Source organism: Pelophylax lessonae, assembly GCF_965119305.1.
Source record: "Pelophylax lessonae genome assembly, chromosome: 2".
NCBI lineage: Eukaryota > Metazoa > Chordata > Amphibia > Anura > Ranidae > Pelophylax > Pelophylax lessonae.
The window spans coordinates 597,785,255-597,804,371 of record NC_138769.1 but is presented as its reverse complement, the minus strand read 5'-3'; the positions used below and the strand labels follow the sequence as shown (position 1 = coordinate 597,804,371).

General features: G+C 45.3%; 1 protein-coding gene across 2 annotated transcripts in view; it reads right to left on the bottom strand.

The window, feature by feature from the left end:
- The window catches only part of CBX5 (chromobox 5), an 82,462-nt gene that overhangs the window by 54,119 nt on the left and 9,226 nt on the right, over positions 1-19,117 (bottom strand). Inside the window, exon 2 of one of the 2 annotated variants that reach the window (XM_082244697.1) lies at positions 6,494-6,527. The exons of the other annotated variant lie outside the window; for it this stretch is intronic. Within the exon in view, the coding sequence (XP_082100823.1) occupies positions 6,494-6,518 (25 nt within the window). The 5' untranslated portion in view covers positions 6,519-6,527. The remainder of the gene's footprint in view (positions 1-6,493; positions 6,528-19,117) is intronic. 2 annotated transcript variants of the gene reach the window in all.

The window sequence follows — 19,117 nt, the reverse complement described above, 5'->3', positions numbered from 1 at the left end:
GGAGGTCCAATGATCTACAAGATCTCATGCACATCGTGAGGCCATTATAAGCCATCACAGATTGAGGGGCCACTCTGGATTTTTGCATGTGCCTACCATACTTGATAGCAAGATATTTTTTAACTTTTCAGTGAAAAATAGAAACTATAATACTAGTTTAAAAATATAAACAGGTAAAATATACTATCAAATATATTAGAACTATGCAAACAATTTAAACTGCACATATATGTTTGTGTGTATCTCAAAAACGCACAAAAAATAAAAAATAAACTTAATTACAGAAAAAGTAGGTTTTCAAATGTCATGTTAATAAAAGCCTACAGAATGCTATTTTGCTAATGCACGGGGAAATAGGAAATGATTAAATGCTTTTAAAATGTTTTCCAAAACCCATCAGTATGATTGCCCTTAGGGCCCGTGTCAGTGGGGTTTGAACCCGTGTCTAACCACTTCATACATACAGTGCCTTGAAAAAGTATTTATAACCCTTGAAATTTTCAACATTTTGTCACGTTACAACCAAAAAGGTAAATGTATTTTATTAGGATTTTATGTAAGAGACCAACACAAAGTGGCACATAACTGTGAAGTGGAAGGAAAATGATAAATGGTTTTCAATTTCTTTTTTACAAATATATATCTGAAAAGTGTGGCGTGCATTTGTATTCAGCCCCCAAGTCAATACTTTGTAGAACTACCTTTCGCTGTAATTACAGCTGCAAGTCTTTTTGGGGATGTCTCTACCAGATTTGGACACCTAGAGTGACATTTTTGCCCATTCTTTGCAAAATAGCTCAAGCTCTGTCAGATTGGAAGTAGAGCGTCTGTGAACAGCATTTTCAAGTCTTGCTACAGATTCTCAATTGGCTTTAGATCTGGACTTTGACTGGGCCATTCTAACACATGAATATGCTTTGATCTAAACGATTTCATTGCAGCTCTGGCTGTATGATTAGAGTCGTTGTCCTGCTGACAGGCTCTGCCCAAGTCTTTCGCAGACTAACAGGTTTTTTGCTAAGATTACCCTGTATTTGCCTCCATCCATCTTCCTATCAACTCTGGCCAGCTTCTCTGTCCCTGCTAAAGAAAAGCATCCCAACATAATGCTTCTACCACGTTTCACGGTGGCGATGGTGTGTTCAGGGTGATGTGCAGTGTTCGTTTTCCACCACACAGTGTTTTGCTTTTAGGCCAAATAGTTCAGTTTTGGTCTCATCTGACACCTTCTTTCGTGTTTGCTGTGTCCCCACCACATGGCTTCTTGCAAACTGCAAAATGGGACTTCTTATGGCTTTCTTCCTGCCACTCTTCCATCAAGGCCAGATTTGTGGAGTGCACAACTAATAGTTGTCTTGTGGATCTCTGCAGCTCTTCCAGGGTTACCATGGGCCTCTTGGTTGCTTCTTTGATTAATGCTCTCCTTGCCTGGCCTGTCAGTTTAGGTAGATAGCCATCTCTTGGTGGGTTTGCAGTTGTGCCATTCGTTCCATTTTCGGATGATGGATTATTGAACAGTGCTCCATGAAATGTGCAATATTTTTTTTTTCAAAACCCAACATTGCTTTAACGTCTCCTCAACTTTATCCCTGACCTGTCTGGTGTGTTCCTTGGCCTTCATGATGCGGTTTGTTCACCAAGGCCCCTTTCACACAGGCGGACCGTTCAGATCCGCCTGTCCGTTTTTTTGGCGGATCTGAACGGTCCCCCCATGCATCCCTATGGGGCATCGGATGTCAGTGGAGACATGTCCGCTGACATCCGATCCGTCAAATCTGGACGGATGGAAACCCTATTTTCCATCCGTCCAGCGGATCGGATGAGAACGGACTGACGGTCCGTTCCCATCCGATTTCCCCCATAGAGATGCATGGGGAACTGACAGCTGTGTCTCCGCACACAGTTGTCATCCTCCTGCTCAGCGGGGGATCGGGGATCGGCGGATCGATCCCCGCTGAGAAAAACGGAGTCCGTCCAACGGACTCAGTGTGTGAAAGAGCCCTACGGTTCTCAAACCTCTGAGGGCTTCACAGAACAGCTGTATTTATACTGAGATTAAACCACACACAGGTGGACTCTATTTACTATTTAGGTGACTTCTGAAGGCAACTGGTTCCACTGTATTTTAGTTAGGGGTATCAGAGTAAAGGGGCTGAATATAAATGCATGCCACACTTTTAAATATTTGTAAAAAAAAATTAAAACCATTTATCATTTTCCTTCCACAAATATATGCCACCTTGTGTTGGTCTATCACATAAAATCCCAATCAAATATTTACGTTTTAGGTTCTAACATGAAAAAATGTGGAAAAATTTCAAGAGGTACGAATACTTTTTCAAGGCACTGAGCCTTTCAGTCCATTTCCGAAAAGTTTACGGCTTTATGCTGTAGCAGTGCTCCTAAACACTGATCCAATAAACCCCCCAACAAGGTTCCCCTTTCATCATTAATGAAAGCTTTAACAAATGCGCCACCATGTATAACGCAGTTTTATGTATGGGTTATCTATTTTCTCCAGCTCTTAACAGGGTCACTTTAAAATGTAGAAGTGCTCCACTGATCCACAAAGGTCCACCTATCCCAGTGCCAATGAACATTTCTCTAATTCCCCAGAGAAATGTGCCCATTCTTGACCAATCTTCGGCTGCCACACTTCTAGTAACTTCCCACAGAAAACACTCCAACCACTCAAGAGCTTGTCCAACCCTGGTATTTAAAGTAGAACTAAAAGGCATTTTTTTTTTCATTTTGGCTAGTATAAAGCCTGGTACACACTATTAGTTTTCCTGGGTTGGAAAAAAAAAAAAAAAAAAATCCAGTTAGCTCTGGTCAGAGCCACTGTACTAACGATCTGACGTTAGTATAGCGATCTCCCCCGCTGAGCGGTTGTGTTCTGACTCCAGAACACTCCAAACAGCCATTGGCTTCTGTCGGACCGGCTGGCATACACACGGGTCAAATGTTGGCCAGCATTTGGCCTGTGTGTACGGGGCTTAAGGAATGGTTATAACCCCTTTCAAAGGCTTTTTAAGCCATCTGTATCCTATTGGGGGAGATTTCCCTTCACTTCCTGTACCATAGTCAAAACAGGAAGTTAGAGAAAATGCCTCTGAATTGAGGGAACCCTGTATGTCATTAGGGTTCTCAATTGAAGACGCCTGTCTAGAAGTGTTATGGAGACAACCCAAAATGTGGGATTCACTTAGAACTGTAAACTGGACAAATAAGAGGGGGAATCTCCTCAATTCAGGCAATAACAGCAATTAAACATGACAGGGATTCTAATACCTCTGGACTGTCAAAAGTAAAAAAAAAAAAAAAACAGTAAAGTGTTTATTATCCCAACACTTCCTATTGCTGATACGTGGCTGCTGTTCCATGTACTTGTATAAGAAAGTCTCTCTTTGTATTGCTTCCTTTGTTTGAAATCCCTGATGTTCCTGCCATTCCCTCTGCTTTCCTATTAAAACAGACCACACTAAGCAGGAGAGCACACTGTGGTCAGTTCTCTAGCTGTGCCTGCTCTCCTCCAATGATCAGACTTGTCCTAAAAAGCCCCCCCCCCATAGCCATTCACTGGGAAGATCAGTGTGCAGCTGTTTCTCCTCCCCCTAGCTCCCTTGCAGCTGAGAACTGAAATGATCCCTTATAAAAAAAAAAAAAAAAAAAAAAAAAAAAAAAGGTATTTACAATGTTTTTTATATCTATACACAAATGTTTTGCCTTACATTTCCTTTTTAAACTGGAATGTTTTACAAGGTGATAGTTTACAATTACTTTAACAGCACTGTGAATGGAAACACACGCCGTTTGCTCCTGAAAAGTAAATATTAGGCTTCTACAGTACCTGGTTCCTTTCTTCGAACACACAACCCAGACACGAAAATGTAACACGTCATATCTTAACAGTCCATATTTGTGGTGGCTAGATTAGTTTTCTTTTCAGTCTACAAACTTTTTTTTTTTAGCAAATACAGAAAAATTGGATTTTTGACTTACCGTAAAATACATTTCTCTGATGTTCATTGACAGACACAGCTCCTGATCTTCTTAACCATTGGATAGTACTACCCCCTACAGGAGTAGGATACTAGGCAGAAAAAAAGTCTGGCTACGCCTATGGGCAGTGGCAGTCCCAGGGGGTATACTTCCTCTCTCTGCTATAGGTACTCTTTTTGTTACAAGCAGTGTCAGAAGAATTACAACTCCAGAGGGATGGGTGCTGTGTTCGTCAATGAACATCAGAGAAATTGATTTTATGGTAAATCAAAAGTCCCATTTTCTTTCTTTTGTTCAATAAAGGGACAAAGCTCCTGATCTTCTTAACCATTGGGAAGTCCCAAAAGCAGTATTAAACATGAGAGGTGGAACAGCGAAAAAAATTCCCAAGGCTAGCACTATAGCTAACCAGGTAAACCGGAGCTCAACAAAAACTGGAGCTCACCTGAAAAAACATTACACTCTCAAAGAGGACCAGGTACTCCAAATAGCAGCCAGCAAAACCTTGTGGTCAAAGGAAGCATCCGCACATGCAAACACCTCCACTTTATAGAACTTTGTGAAAGTGTGCACCAATGACCAGGTGGACGCCTTGCAAACCTGCGTCACTGACGCCTGATGACAGAAGGCCCAGGAGGCACTGAGCGCCCGAGTAGAGTACGCCTTGCCAGGGAAGGGAGGAATCTGACCCTTAATGGAATAGACCTGAACCAAGATCTGTCTGATCCATCTGGAAATGGTCGCAGGGGAAGCAAATAGCCCTTTCTGAGGCCCATCCGTGGCACAAATAGTGAGTATTATTTCCTAAAAGACTTCTTACCTGCAAGGTACACCCTAATCGCCTGGACCATATCCAAGGCAAGCAAAACAATTTCCTTTGCATGTGTTTTAGCCTGGGACACAGGGAAGGCAACACAATGTCTTCATTCAAATGGCAGACCACCGCAAAATAGCTGCCGGACTACACAAACATGGCTACTGTACATTGTAGCACAAGGCTACAACATAATGGTGGCACGCTCAGCACCACAAGGTTCCCAGGGATCGAGGAGGGATCCCTAGGCCTCAAGGACAGGCCCAGGCAGAACGGGGGGCCTTGGCAGGAGCCCCCACCGCACAGTCGATCATCCGGTCTCTGGCGGCGCACCCCCTCCCTGACCCCATTGCCAGCACAGTGCCCTGCCCCCACCCCAGGAGGTGGACCAGAACACCCACACAGTCCCAGCATAAGTGGAGGGGTTGTTAGGATGGGAGACAGATGAAGGGGGTGCCTGACCGAAGGGAGGGGAACCCAGACCATCCTAGGCCCATGTCCACCCCAAAACCCTCAAGGGGGAGGGGGGTTAATCTACCTCACCATACTAGGGGGGTATTGCTCCAGACAGAACCTCTCGCCATCTAAATGAGGGGCTGTCGGCCAGGAGTAACGCTACGACTCGGGCCGAAACCCGGTCCCATTTGACCTTGCGAGGCGTTTACTTGTAGGCCAGCTCCCGTCCGGTGGGGCTATGTTGCGGCGACCTAGTGCGGAGCGGAGGTCTGCGCACGCTCGCTGGATGGCCAGACTGGAGTGACCACTGCATCTAGATTATGCAGCTCGTCGCCCAGTCCAGCAGTTAATTGTAGATCTCACAGGAAAAAAAAAAAAACTCAAATCTCAAAAGAAAATAAAAAATTGCCATCACCAGAGATCCCAGCAAAAACTAGGTCCTTTACTTGACTAGGCAGAAAAAAGTACCTATAGCAGAGAGAGAGCGCATATCCCCCCCCCCCCCCCCCCCCCCGGGCCTGCTCATAGGCGTAGCCAGATTTATTTTCTGTCTAATGTCCTACTCCTGTAGGGGGAAATATAACCCAATGGTTAAGAAGATCAGGAGCTGTGTCCGTCAATGAATGAAAGAGAAATAGCTGCTGACCTTGCCAAGGACTGGTGAGCTGCATAATGTTCCATTTTTTGCTTTTGGGTTTAGATACTTTCATTAATTTGCCCACCCCTGAAGTAACACACAATCACACCAACATATTCCATCAAATTATACTAGTTTAAGGCTGGCCATACACTATGCAAATTTTCTTGTTCAACTTTCCTTTAGATTTACCAAAACCATGTAATATAGGGTCAAACCTAAACACTTTTAATTTGTATGCAGTCAGGCAGGCCCTTGCACTACATAGTTTAAGGTAAATCTAAAGGAAATTGAATAAGAAAATTGTATAGTGTATGGCCAGCCTTAATGTTGCCCAAAAACATCGCAAAAGGTGTCCACAGAATGAAGTCTTTCATGGTGACAGGATAAGCAGTTAACCAAGGTTTTTACCAAATACCGAATTTCAGCATGTTTTATTTCCTACTGAATCACCCTACCATTTTGTTGCTAGCTTCAGTACGGTGTGAAAGGTGTAAAAAAATTAAGACAAAATACACCCTGTGGATATCTGAAAAAAGAACATTAGGTCACAAAACAATCACACATTATGCAGTTTCTTGTACCTGTAGGTGCCTCAGTGTTGTCCATTATCTACGTCTGAATTGGGTGGAGCCGGAAAACGTTTTGTAAGAAAAAGAGAGAGAGTTTTGACTGATACACATGTAGGTTACACCAGAACAATAATTTGATAAGATAGATAATGGAGATATATGAAAAAAATTTTATCCATCAACATAGCTAACAACAAACTGCAGAACGTAGTTCTACAGCAGACAACTTCAGACATGAAAGCTTTTGATATGCAATTCACAAACAGGGCTTAACGAGAGACAGTTCACCAACAGATTACAGAACAAGACCAGTCACAATTCCCATCCCACAAAGCCATAAACCAAATAAAATTAAATTCAGAGAGTACAGCACGACCAGGTTCATTGGCCTCATGTACATGAGTTTTGACAATCTAAACCTTGTCTAGTAATACCCAAAATACTGTTATACATTTTGCAACGTCTGCTTCACATAGCAGAATTAGAAACTCTTTTTTCAACGCTTTGAAAATTACACAGTAGCCTGTAAGGATGGGTTAACCCTTAGGCCCCTTTCACACAGGCGGACCGTTCAGATCCGCCTGTCAGTTTTTTTGGGTGGATCTGAACGGTTCCCCCATGCATCCCTATGGGGCATCGGATGTCAGCGGAGACATGTCCACTGACATCCAATCCGTCAAATCTAGACGGATGGAAACCCTATTTTCCATCCGTCCAGAGGATCGGATGAGAACGGACCGACGGTCCGTTCCCAATCTGATTTCCCCCATAGAGATGCATGGGGAACTGATAGCTGTGTCTCCGCGCGGAGACAGAGCTGTCATTCTCCTGCTCAGTAGGGGATCGGTGGATCGATCCCCAGCTGAGAAAAACGGACTCCGTCCGATGGACGGAGTGTGTGAAAGTGGCCTTACTAAACTGGAAATAGCATAGGTAAAGCAATGACATTTATATTTTTCTCACTACAATGTTTTTTTTTTTTTGTTTTTTTTTCCTTCAAAAGAAAAACATTAAGCCCCTGTTCACACTAAGGTGACCTGTGAGGCGACCGCCGTAGGTCGCCTCCCATAGGGAAGCTGCGGACCCGTTCTAATGGGAGCGACACAAGTCGCTCCGACTTAGAAAAAGGGTCCGGAGCTTCTTTGGGGCGACCAGGAGGCGACCGCCATAGACTTCAATGTTATGAAGTCCGTGGCGGCCGCTCCGAGGTCGCGGCGCGCTGCTCGCACCGCGACCTCCGAGGTCGCGGTGCGAAGTAGCGTCGCCCCTATGTGAACGGGGCCTAAATAGACGTACAACAAAACTGACCAAAAACCTCTAATGCTCCGTTTTTTTTTTTTACAACAGGGTTGGGATCTCAGAGATACCACGTGATCATTTAGCAAACATACATATATGCACAGCATGGTATACCTCAATGGACCCCACAGGTCCTATATGCTGGAAAACCCATACTGTAGTCAAACCTTTTCCAAGCACCATTTGTTGTATGTATGAAAGAAATAACAAATACAAATACAAATAACAAATACCACCTATCACTCACACACATTCGAGAACTAATTAAAACTTACACAATAGGAAATATTCACACCTTAAAACTGACCAAAACCATTATAGTTTCCTTTTAAACATTCACGCTATTATATTTACATTTGCAAATAATATCTGCTAAATGGCTTATCTGTGTTGGCACTGGGGGAAAAAAAATCTACATTTGCAAATAATATCTGCTAAATGGCTTATCTGTGTTGGCACTGGGGAAAAAAAAAATCAACACCAATTTAGTCCCCCTATTTTCTTTCCTATCCACTGAGTGACACAGAAGTTTTGAATTGTCAAAATACTCAAAAGAAGTTCAACTTAAGAGGTGAGCAACTGCAAGCAAAATGCTAATAAGCCCCACAACAGAACTAGGGAGTGCCTGCACCACCTGAAAGACTTTATGCCCAAAGTTATCAGATGAGGCCTCAAAACACACCTGCTAAAACTTGGCAAACATGATAACAGAAGACCAGGTGGCAGCCTTGCAAATCTGAGAAATAATAGCCTGATACCAATAGGCCCAAGAGGCACTTACAGATCTAGTTGTATGTGCAATAACAAGAAAAAGTACCCAATCTTTAAAATAAGCCTGAACGATAGTCTGTCTGGGCCACTGAGAACATCAGAGTGTGAGTCTTTCTGAAAGAAGCAATAGCTAGGAGGTAAACTCTGATAGCATGAACTATGTCCAGGCAATAAAGGGAGATCCTCTGGAGAACTGGAGCTGTAGAGAAGCAAGGAGAAAGGAAAGGAGAAGCATCGCCAAAGTTCTTTTGATCATATATCTTCTGTGGGTCACAGGAGTGCAATTAGTTCTGCACTCCTGCGACCCAGATTCAGCCAAAGATCCTTGACCAAGGTTTTGATCAAAGAATGGGAAACCAGCAGTCTCTGAAACAAGACCACAAGCATTGATCGCTGTCAATGAAGCTACGGACAAAATGCTGCTCCAGACCCATCCATAAAAGGAGAGCATTCATCCCGTAGAAAACTTCCTGGGATGAAAGCCTCCTAAGTTGCATTAAGAACTATGCCTTCCACGTATGGTGACAGACCTTGTGAAAAGCAGACTTCCTAACCTCAGCTTAGTGGGAATCACACGAAGAACAATCTTTCAGAAAGACTCGCACCATTCCTGATGCTCCCCATGAGGGCAAAATAGCATTTTGTTCCACCAAGAGCCTAGACTGAACAGTGTAGAGGGGCTGCAGGCGGCTCCTTGATATTTAGTGAGATGTGCATGCACCGCACGGATAACAGCCAAAACTATCGTTCATTCTGTGATTGATGGAAGACGACAACTAACTTTTCAGTAATGATGGGCCCAGGCGTGTTCGGATCATACCCGCCAGGAAGCCATCACTGCAAACAGTCGATCAGGCAGCGTGTATGTGCAGCTGCGGGCCAGGAGATGCCTAACTGCCTATGATTCTACGATTGGCGTTGTGTAGACTACTTCCTGGTGGGTACGTCCCAAACACGCCTGAGCCCACCTTATCCTTGTGAATCACCAATAAGGTGAACGACAGGATAACGTCGCCAGTTCCCAAACCCTGCGCGCAGAGGCGAAAGCCACCAAAAAAGGCCACCTTTTGGGACAGCGCAAGCAGGGAAACCACCCAAATATTTTCAAAGGGAGGCTTCTGTAGAGTTGAAAGCACCACATTAAGATCCCAGGATGGCAACGGAGCCTGCACTGAAGGAACCAAATGTTCGACACCCTAAAGAAAGGTACGCGCACCTGGGAGTGTGAGGCCAAAGGTCGTTTGAAAGAGACGGCCAAAGCCGATACCGGTCCCTTGATAGGACTCAAGGCACATTTCTGTGCAACCCTTGTGGAAGGAAGGTTAAGATCCGATCCACGGAGAAGGATTGAGGATGAACCCCAAGAGACTCACACCAGGCAACGTATGTCTTCCACGTACGATGGTAGATCTTCCTAGTAGATTTCCTAGCTTTCAACAGCGTAGGAATCCCCGACCCAGACAAACCTCTATCCTTCAGCACCTGGCGTTCAACAGCCAAGCCGTCAAAGCCAGCGATTGTAAAGTAGGATTGAAGATTGGTCCTTCGGAGAGCAGATCCACCTTGAAAGGAAGTCCCCAAGGAGCATCGGTGACCAGCCGTACCCAATCAGCGTACCAAGACCGGCGAGGTCAGTCTGGACCGAATCCCTTCAGCTTTGATCCTACATAGGAGTCGTGGCAGAAATTTCAGAGGGCTGGAACAAATCAGTCAGCCCACCTTAGAATGCCGGCTACTTACCTAGTCGTCAGGACACTACTTGTGTCCCCTTGGTGATTGACATAGACCACGACCGTGGTATTGTCTAAATGAATTTGTACCAGACACCCCTGAAGACGAATTGTCCAAAGAGCCAGACGAAGGCTGATTGCTCGGTTTTCCAGAACATTAATCATCAGTCTGGACTCTGCCAGAGTTCAGACTCCCTGAGCACATCTGTGCTGAGGACGCCTCCCCACCCAGACAGGCTGCCATCCATGGTGACAACTGTCCAGTACTGGGGGAGAAAGGATTTTCCCTGTCAAACTGCCAGAGAATGAAGCCATCACTAGAGAACGTGGATCCTTATCCCCTTTCACCAGAATCTCTTTAGCAGAGATCTTACGTGAACTGTGCAAACAGACCGCCTCCAGGGTGGGCACCATGAGGCCCAGTACCCACATGCTAGGAGGCATAACCGCCTGCTGAAAAACAGAAGTTGAATTGCCTCCAGCAATGTCTGGAGTTTTTCCAGAGGAAGAAACATGCTGGCTGAGGCAAAGTCCAGAGTCAGACCCAGATAGTCCAGTTTTGTTGGACAGAACCAAAGCAGAATCCTTTCAGAATTCAACTGAACTCCCTCAGAGTTCGCAGAGCAATCTCCAGTTGTCCATCAGAGCAGTCGGAAACACCGTTCACAGAAGATCGCCCAGATACCCCAGTACTGCGATTCCTTGCTGAATCAAACAATGTCACCACAGGGGCCAACACTTTTGTGAAGACCCAAGGAGCGGAGGCGAGACCAATGGTCCATGCCACAAACTGATAATGCTCCTTGCCCACGGCAAAATGGAGGAAGCGTTGGTGACCTGCACATATTAGAATATGAAGGTTGACGTCCTTGATGTCGATAGAAGTGAGAAGAAATCCCCCTGACATAGGGATGCCACTACCATGTGAATGGACTCCACGTGGAAATTCTGTACTCGCACAAGCAGTTTAGCGCCTTGAGGTCCAGAATAGGAGGTACCTTAACTGCCTTCCTTTCTGGGAACTGGAGAGAGGTTTCAGTAAAAACCCTGAAAACGTTCCGAAATCGGAATCGGAACAAGTCTTGCACTACCCCAAAGAGACCCCTAAGTGATCTGAGGACAAGTGCAGGTTGGAAGGGAAAAACCTTTTCCCCAAGACCAAACTCAATCTTGTAGCCTGACTAAATAACTTTGTGGACCCACGTGTCCTATACCAGGGATGTCCATGGATCCGGAAACCAGCGAAGACATCTCTTCACCCCAGATACGGGTGAGGGTGCCCCTTCATGCAGAGGCAGCTTTGTCCGCAGGTCTGGAAGAGCCCGCTCGTGGCTTGCCAGACCAGGCCCTCTTGGAACCTCTGGTGGAGGCCCTGACTTTTGATCCCTTGTCTTGAGACCCTGAGGGGTGAAAAAACCTTCATGAGCAAAGGAGAATGGCCAACATCTACAACGGGACTCCTTGCCCTTGGTAGCCTGCAGAAGAAGAGTACTCTTCCCCACTGTGAGACCCTAAACAATGTCATTCAAGGAAGCTCCAAACAGGCAATCCCCTACAAGGGGGAGATCAGATAAGGCCTTCTTAGAAGTCTGGTTCGGCCAGATAATACGCCAAAGGACCACTGCTGATACAGACAGCCTAGAAATTAAAGGAGCCGCATCCAAAGAGGAATCACAGAAAAACTGTAGCCCCTGGACCAACTGATCCACCAGCTCCACAAGACAGGGGGAAGTGGTTACCCCTCCAGGCCCCGGCATAAAGGTTTAGCCCAATCGTCAGGGCTTGCGACACCAGGACAATAGTAAATACCGGCCTAAGTGCCAAACCAGGCACAGCAAACATATGGCGGGTCAGAGCCTCCGGCCTCCTATGAGCTGGATATTTAAAGGCCAGGGACTCCTCAACCGGAATGAAGGTAGCTTTATTTAGCTTGGAAAGGGATGAGTTCACTACAGGTAGGACCGTCCACCTTTAACGCAGTTAATCCTCAAGCAAAAAGAGCTTAGGAACCACTGTGAGAATGTTGTCAAAGTAAGCGGAAAAAGGAACACCCTTGCCGCTTTGTAGGGCCCGTTGGTGCCAAAAAGGACAAGCGTCTCTGATGCAGCATCAGCAGCAACCTCCATTTTTAAAGTGTCACACGCTGACACAAATGGTGCATTCACCAGCAACTTTTCATGCCCAGACAGAGCAGAGGGATCATCCTCACTATCTGAGCACTTGGGGTGCGTGGACGCAGACCCAGTAGGGTCGCTATATACTAAGCTCACCTGGAAAACAATCAGGGGAGGCCAACTGTGATCCCGCAAAAAAACAAGAAGGTCACCCTCCGAGCCCTCCATAGGGCCTTATAGGAAATAGCCCCCTTAAAAAGGGGGCCGCCCGCCGTGATGTGGGTACCCTGATGGTCCCGCAGCACTAAAAGGGCTAGGTGCCCCACACAATAATGATGGCAAGGCTGTCTTTAAAAAAATGAAGTGTCCCCACAGCGCCACCCCTTCCAAGGGAGGCGCCAAGCTGACCACATGGCCTAGCAGGCCGCGGCCTAAATTTTTGTGAAGACCCAGCCACAAGTGCATGGATCCCAGCCCGGCAGATGCCCAAAGGAAGAGTGGGGGCTTCAGCTAAAACGCACTGGGGCCACCCCTCAACACAGGCGCCCGACTCGGCCACATGGCCTAGTAGGCCGCAGCCTAAATTTTCGTGGGCCCCCAACCGCTTGGACGCGAGCCTCATCAGAGCCGACCACCCATGGGCAGCAGAGGGGAGGACTTCAGCCACCCTCACAGGGGCCGCCTCACGTAGCTTCCGACTAGTAGGCCGCAATGTCGGGGCCTACATTTTTGGCCGGATTCAGCTGCGTGAGGCGCATACCCGCAGATGCTTAACTATTTTAAAGAGGAAGGAGGGGAACCCAGGGGTCCCGCTGTCCCAGGGAGGGGTCCACTCCCCCCCCCAAAAAACCCTCCAGGAGTAGAGGGGAGGACAGTTAATTACCATACCAGGAACAGGGTGACCACCGCTCCATCATAATGTGGATGCTGTCAGCCAGGAGAAACGCTGGGACTCTGGCTGAGGCCAGGTTGTATGCGTCCTCGCAAGGGCGTTTAACTAGCAGGCCAGCCCCCTTCCAGTGGGGCTATGCCGCGGCCTACCTAGCGCAGAGCTGCGGTCTTCACGCGCTCATTGGCCAGACTGGGGGGGACCCTCTGGATCTAGATTATCCAATCCCTCTACCAGTCTGGCAATGTATTGTAGACTCTCACCGGAACAAAACAACAAAGATAGGAAAAAATTCAATTTAAAAAGAAAAAAAAAAAATTGCCAGGACCAGAAATCCCAGCAAGGAACTAGGTCCTTACTCCTGACTAGGCAGAAATAAAATGAGTGCCTATACCTGAGAGTAGGTGTATACCCCCTGGGACTGCCAATAGGCGTAGTCAAGCTTTTTCCTACCTAGTGTCCTACTCCTGTAGGAAGCAGTATAACCCAATGATTAAGAAGAATCAGGAGCTGTGTCCGTCAATGAACGAAAGAGAAACACTGATTTTAACTTGTAAGCAACAAGTTCATTCCTTTGATTTAAAAGAATGGAATTATACATTGTAAAACAGTGCTTATTGTTATCTAGCAGCCTTAACAATGTTTTGACATAATCAGTCAACCTATCCGTTGTATTGATGCCCACTGATATCGATGGAGAACAGAGGAATATCCAAGATTTTAGAGCTGTCTCCAGAACAAGTGGTAAGGAAAAAATTTCCAATGGGGGCACACAGTATGTTCCAGGGGCAACTTTTTAATAGAGGAACTTCTCTCACTGTAGGAGGATTCTTCTAGCTTCCTATTAAATCTCTGAGACAGGAAGTGGAGGGAAATGTCTCCAACAGTACACCGAGAACAACAAACAAAATGGCAGGAGTTTAAAACCTTCCATACTCTATCCAAAAATAAAAAAAAGTAGTTGCTATACATATTCTTTAAGCTTGTTTGGCTACATATCCGAAAAAAAATTGTAATGCTAATTGTAAAAATTGTAATTGCTAGAACATACAAAACCGATAAACTTCAGAAAGCCCTCTTAACCACTTAAGCCCCGGAGGATTTAGCTGCTAAACGACCAGAGGGTATTTTGCGATTCGGCACTGCGTGACTTTAACGGACAATTGCGCGGTCGTGCGACGCTGTACCTAAACGAATTTGGCGTCCTTTTTTTCCCACAAACAGAGCTTTCTTTTGGCGGTATTTGATCACCTGTGCGATTTTTTGATCACGCGCTATAAACAAAAAAAGAGCGACAATTTTGCAAAAATAGCAATATTTTTCCCTTTTTTTTATATGAAATTCCCCCAAAAAAAAATGTAAAAATCAAAATTTAATATTTTCGGCCAATTTGTTTTATGCTACCTATGTTTGGTAAAAAAAATCGCAAAAAGCGTATTTTGATTGGTTTGCGCAAAAGTTATTGCGTTTACTAACAAAGGGAAAGATTTTTGTCATTTTTGTTGTTTTTTTTTTTAACGCGTAATGGCGGCGATCTGCGATTTTTTTTGCGGTACTGCGACATTGCGGCGGACAGATCGGACCCTTGACTGACATTTTTGACACTTTTGGGGTTACCAGTGACATTTCTACAGTAATCAGTGCTATATATATATGCACTGTTACTGTAAAAATACACTGGTAGTGAAGGGGTTAACTTTATTTGAGAGGGAGGGGCTGTGTGTGTCCCTAGGGGCGTGATTCTAACTGTGATTGGCTGTGGCTTCAACTGTATACAGAGTGATCAATGGATCTACATAGTAGATCCATGTGATCATCTCTCATACAGAGAGGAGAATGACAGGCAGCTTGTTTACACAAGCTGCCTGACTTTCTCCCTCTCCCCCGCCGATCGCAGAGTGGCCGGCGGCGATCGGGTCCGCCGGTCACACGCGCGGGGGGGGGGGGGGGCCTCCGGCGGCGCGCGCTCGCTCCCTAAACCCTCACAGGCGAGCGACGTAGACCTACGTCACTTTGCCTGTGAGGGGCTGACCGCCGCCGTAGATAGTCGTGCGGCGGTCGGCAAGTGGTTAATTTAGAAATCAGTATGTGCGCAGTGTTTGTGTAATGACATACTAGGCCAATGCTGAAAGGTTACCCTTCAAAATAACCTGACAAAAATATGGTGAAACGCCATTGCTGAAGTAATCAGAAACACTAGCAAATATGAAAAGGCTGAGCAGGCGGATGACAGATCTGTGTCCACTCTGCTGTGCAGAGTGGACACGGACACAGTCCAGCTCTCCTCTATGGGGAAATCAGATGGAAACTGACCACCTGAAACAACAGAAGATGACACTGGCATTTTTCTTGCCAATAAATTACTGGTATTGGATATGTAGTACACAAAGTTATTGTTGTGAGTACTAAACAAAACATACAAAAATGAAACCTACTAAATAACAATTATTTTAGTTTAGAAATTACCAACAGGACCAGTTACTAATTAATATCAGACCAAACAGGTTGGCAATTGTGTACAGTGCGCAGTTATAAACCAACCCGAAATATAATCTATGTCTTGCTCATATGACATGCATTGACTAGTACAGTGAATATGCATGAGGGGGTCAGAAAATATCGCTCTATTTTTTTTTTTTTCCAACGTCAATTCAGTGCTAACCTAAGAAATGGGGGCAGGCATTGACTTTAGCTAAATATATTCCAGAAGCATCCTTTGTGTGAAAGCAGTGGTCCCTCTGCAAAGGACACAAAGGCCCCTTACTGGAGTCAAACATAGAGCTCTTCAATATGCAGGGAGCATGAGCTATGGTAATTGCAGAACCATAGGTCTTCCTGAGTAAGGGGGTATATGTCAGACCTCCACAGCTTAGACTGTCACTACTTTTCAAAGAAAAAGACTTTAAACACCTTTTGTTTTGATGCACCTGAAAGTTATTTAGCAGATTTAAAGTGGTTGTAAAAGTAAAAGGATTTTACCCTAATACATTCTGAGCATTAAGGTAAAAAACATTTTAAAGGCAACACAGCCCCCCTAAACACTCACCTGAACCCGACCTGGATCCAGCGCAGTGCACATCTGCAGCAGCTCATCTCCCCGGTCCCTGCTCTCAGAGGCTTGGCTTGGGGGGTCTGAGCGAGGCTGCGTGACACTAGTGCCCCTACTTAGGAGAGGGGAGGAGCCCGGAGAACTGGTAGGGAACCCCAGAAGAGAAGGATGGGGGGCAGCTCTGTACAAAACTATTACACATACCAGGAAAGTATAATAATTGTATTATTTTGAAAAATAGAAATCAAACCTTTACAATCAATTTAAATTAACTAAGTAGAACTAATGGCAAAACTTTTTTTTTTTGGATAGAGTAAGGGAGGGTTAAAACCCCTGCTCATCTGTGTCCCATTAGAGAGATACCTTTTTGATAGGGAAAGGAAATCCCTTGACCTTGATTGTTACCAGGGTCACAAGAACCAGTGTCAAAAAAACTTTGCCTTTAGTTGACTATGCCAGCTCCTTTGTAGTTAGCACTAGGTCTTGAAGCACTGGGGTCCCTTTTCAAATCCCAGGCAGGACGCTGTAAGGAGACGGCATGTTTTTCCTATGCTTGCATAGATTTTCTTGGGTACTCTGGTTTGCTTAAGCATTTACAGTGCATCCGGAAAGTATTCACAGCGCCTAACTTTTTTCATTTTGTTAGGTTACACCCTTATTCCAAAATGGATTAAATTCATTATCTTCCTAAAATTCTACAAACAATACCCCAGAATGGCAATGTGAAAGAAGTTTGTTTGAAATTTTAGCAAATTTATTAAAAATAAAAAACAAAACAAAACAAAAATCACAAGTACATAAGTATTCACAGCCTTTGCTCAATACTTTGTTGAAGCACCTTTGAAACCAATTACAGCCTCAATTATTTTTGAGTATGATGCTACAAGATGGCATACCTATTTTTGAGCAGTTTTTCCCACTCTCCTTTGCAGGACCTATCAAGTGCCATCAGGTTGGATGGGGAGCGTCGGTGTATTTTCAAATCTCTCCAGAGATGTTCAATCGGGTTAAAGTCTGGGCCACTCAAGGACATTCACAGAGTTGTCCCGTAGCCACTCCTTTGCTGTCTCCTGTTGGAAGATGAACCTTTGCCCAGTCTGAGTTCCAGAGCACTCTAGAGCAGGTTTTCATCAAGTATCACTCTGTACATTGCTCCATTCATCTTTTCCTCGATCCTAACTAGTCTCCCAGTTCCTGCTGCTGAAAAACATCCCCACACCATGATGCTTCCACTACCATGCTTCACTGTAGGGATGGTATTGGCAATAAGATGAGCGGTGCCCATTTTTCACCAGACATGACGCTTGCCATACAGGCCAAAGAGTTCAATCTTTGTTTCATCAGACCAGAGAATTTTGTTTCTCATGGTCAGGTGCCATTTGGAAAACTCCAGGTGGGCCGTCATGTGCCTTTTACTGAGAAGTGGCTTCTGTCTAGCCACTCTACCATACAGGCCTGATTGGTGGAGTGCTGCAGAGATGGTTCTTCTCGAAGGTTCTCTTCTCTCCATAGGTAAACGCTGGAGCTCGGTCAGAGTGACCATCATGTTCTTGGTCACTTACCTAAGGCCCTTCTCCCCCCGATCACTCAATGTGGCCAGGCAGCACACTCTAGGGGTTCCACACTTCCTTAATTTATGGATGATGGAGGTTACTATGCTCATTGGGATCTGCAATGCTGCAGAATTTTTCTCTACCCTTCCCCAGATCTGTGCCTCGATACATTCCTGTCCCAGAGGTCTACAGACATTTCTTTGGACTTCATGGCCTGGTTTGTGCTCTGACATGCACTGTTAACTGTGGGACCTTAGAGGCCTGGCAAAGGCTGTGAATACTTATCCAAATGTGATTTTTTTTCATTTATTATTTTTAATAAATTTGCAAAGATTTCAAACAAACTTCTTTCACGCTGCCATTATGGGGTATTGTACAGACATTGTACTATGAGAATATGTGGATCCTGGTATGGGTGAAGACATTGTACTGTGAGGATACATAGATCCCAGATTTGAGTGCAGACACTACAGTGAGGATACAAAGATTCCAGATATGGGTACAGACATATTGTGAGGCAATGTGGATTCCGGTATGGGTGCAGACACTATTCTGTGAGGATATGTGGATCTCTGGTATGTGTGCAATCCCTGTACTGAGGCTATGTCCATCCTGGTATAGGTGCAGAACATGTACTGTGAGGATATGTGGATCCTGATATGGGTGCAGAACATGTACTGTGAGGATATGTGGATCCCGATATGGGCGCAGAACATGTACTGTGAGGATATGTGGATCCCGATATGGGCGCAGAACATGTACTGTGAGGATATGTGGATCCTGATATGGGTGCAGACATTGTACTGTGAGGATATGTGGATCCTGATATGGGTGCAGACATACTGTGAGGATATGTGGATCCTGATATGGGTGCAGACACTGTACTGTGAAGATATGTGGATCCTGCTATGGGTGCAGACATTGTTCTGTGAGGATATGTGGATCCTGCTATGGGTGCAGACATTGTTCTGTGAGGATACACAGATCCCAGATATGGGTGCAGACATTGTACTGTGAGGATATGTGGATCCTGGTATGGGAGCAGACATTGTACTGTGACGATATGTGGATCCTGGTATGGGTGCAGACATTGTACTGTGAGAATACAAAGATCCCAGATATGTGTGCAGACATTGTACTGTGAGGATATGTGGATCCTGGTATGGGTGCAGACAACATTGTTCTGTGAGGATACACAGATCCCAGATATGGGTGCAGACATTGTACTGTG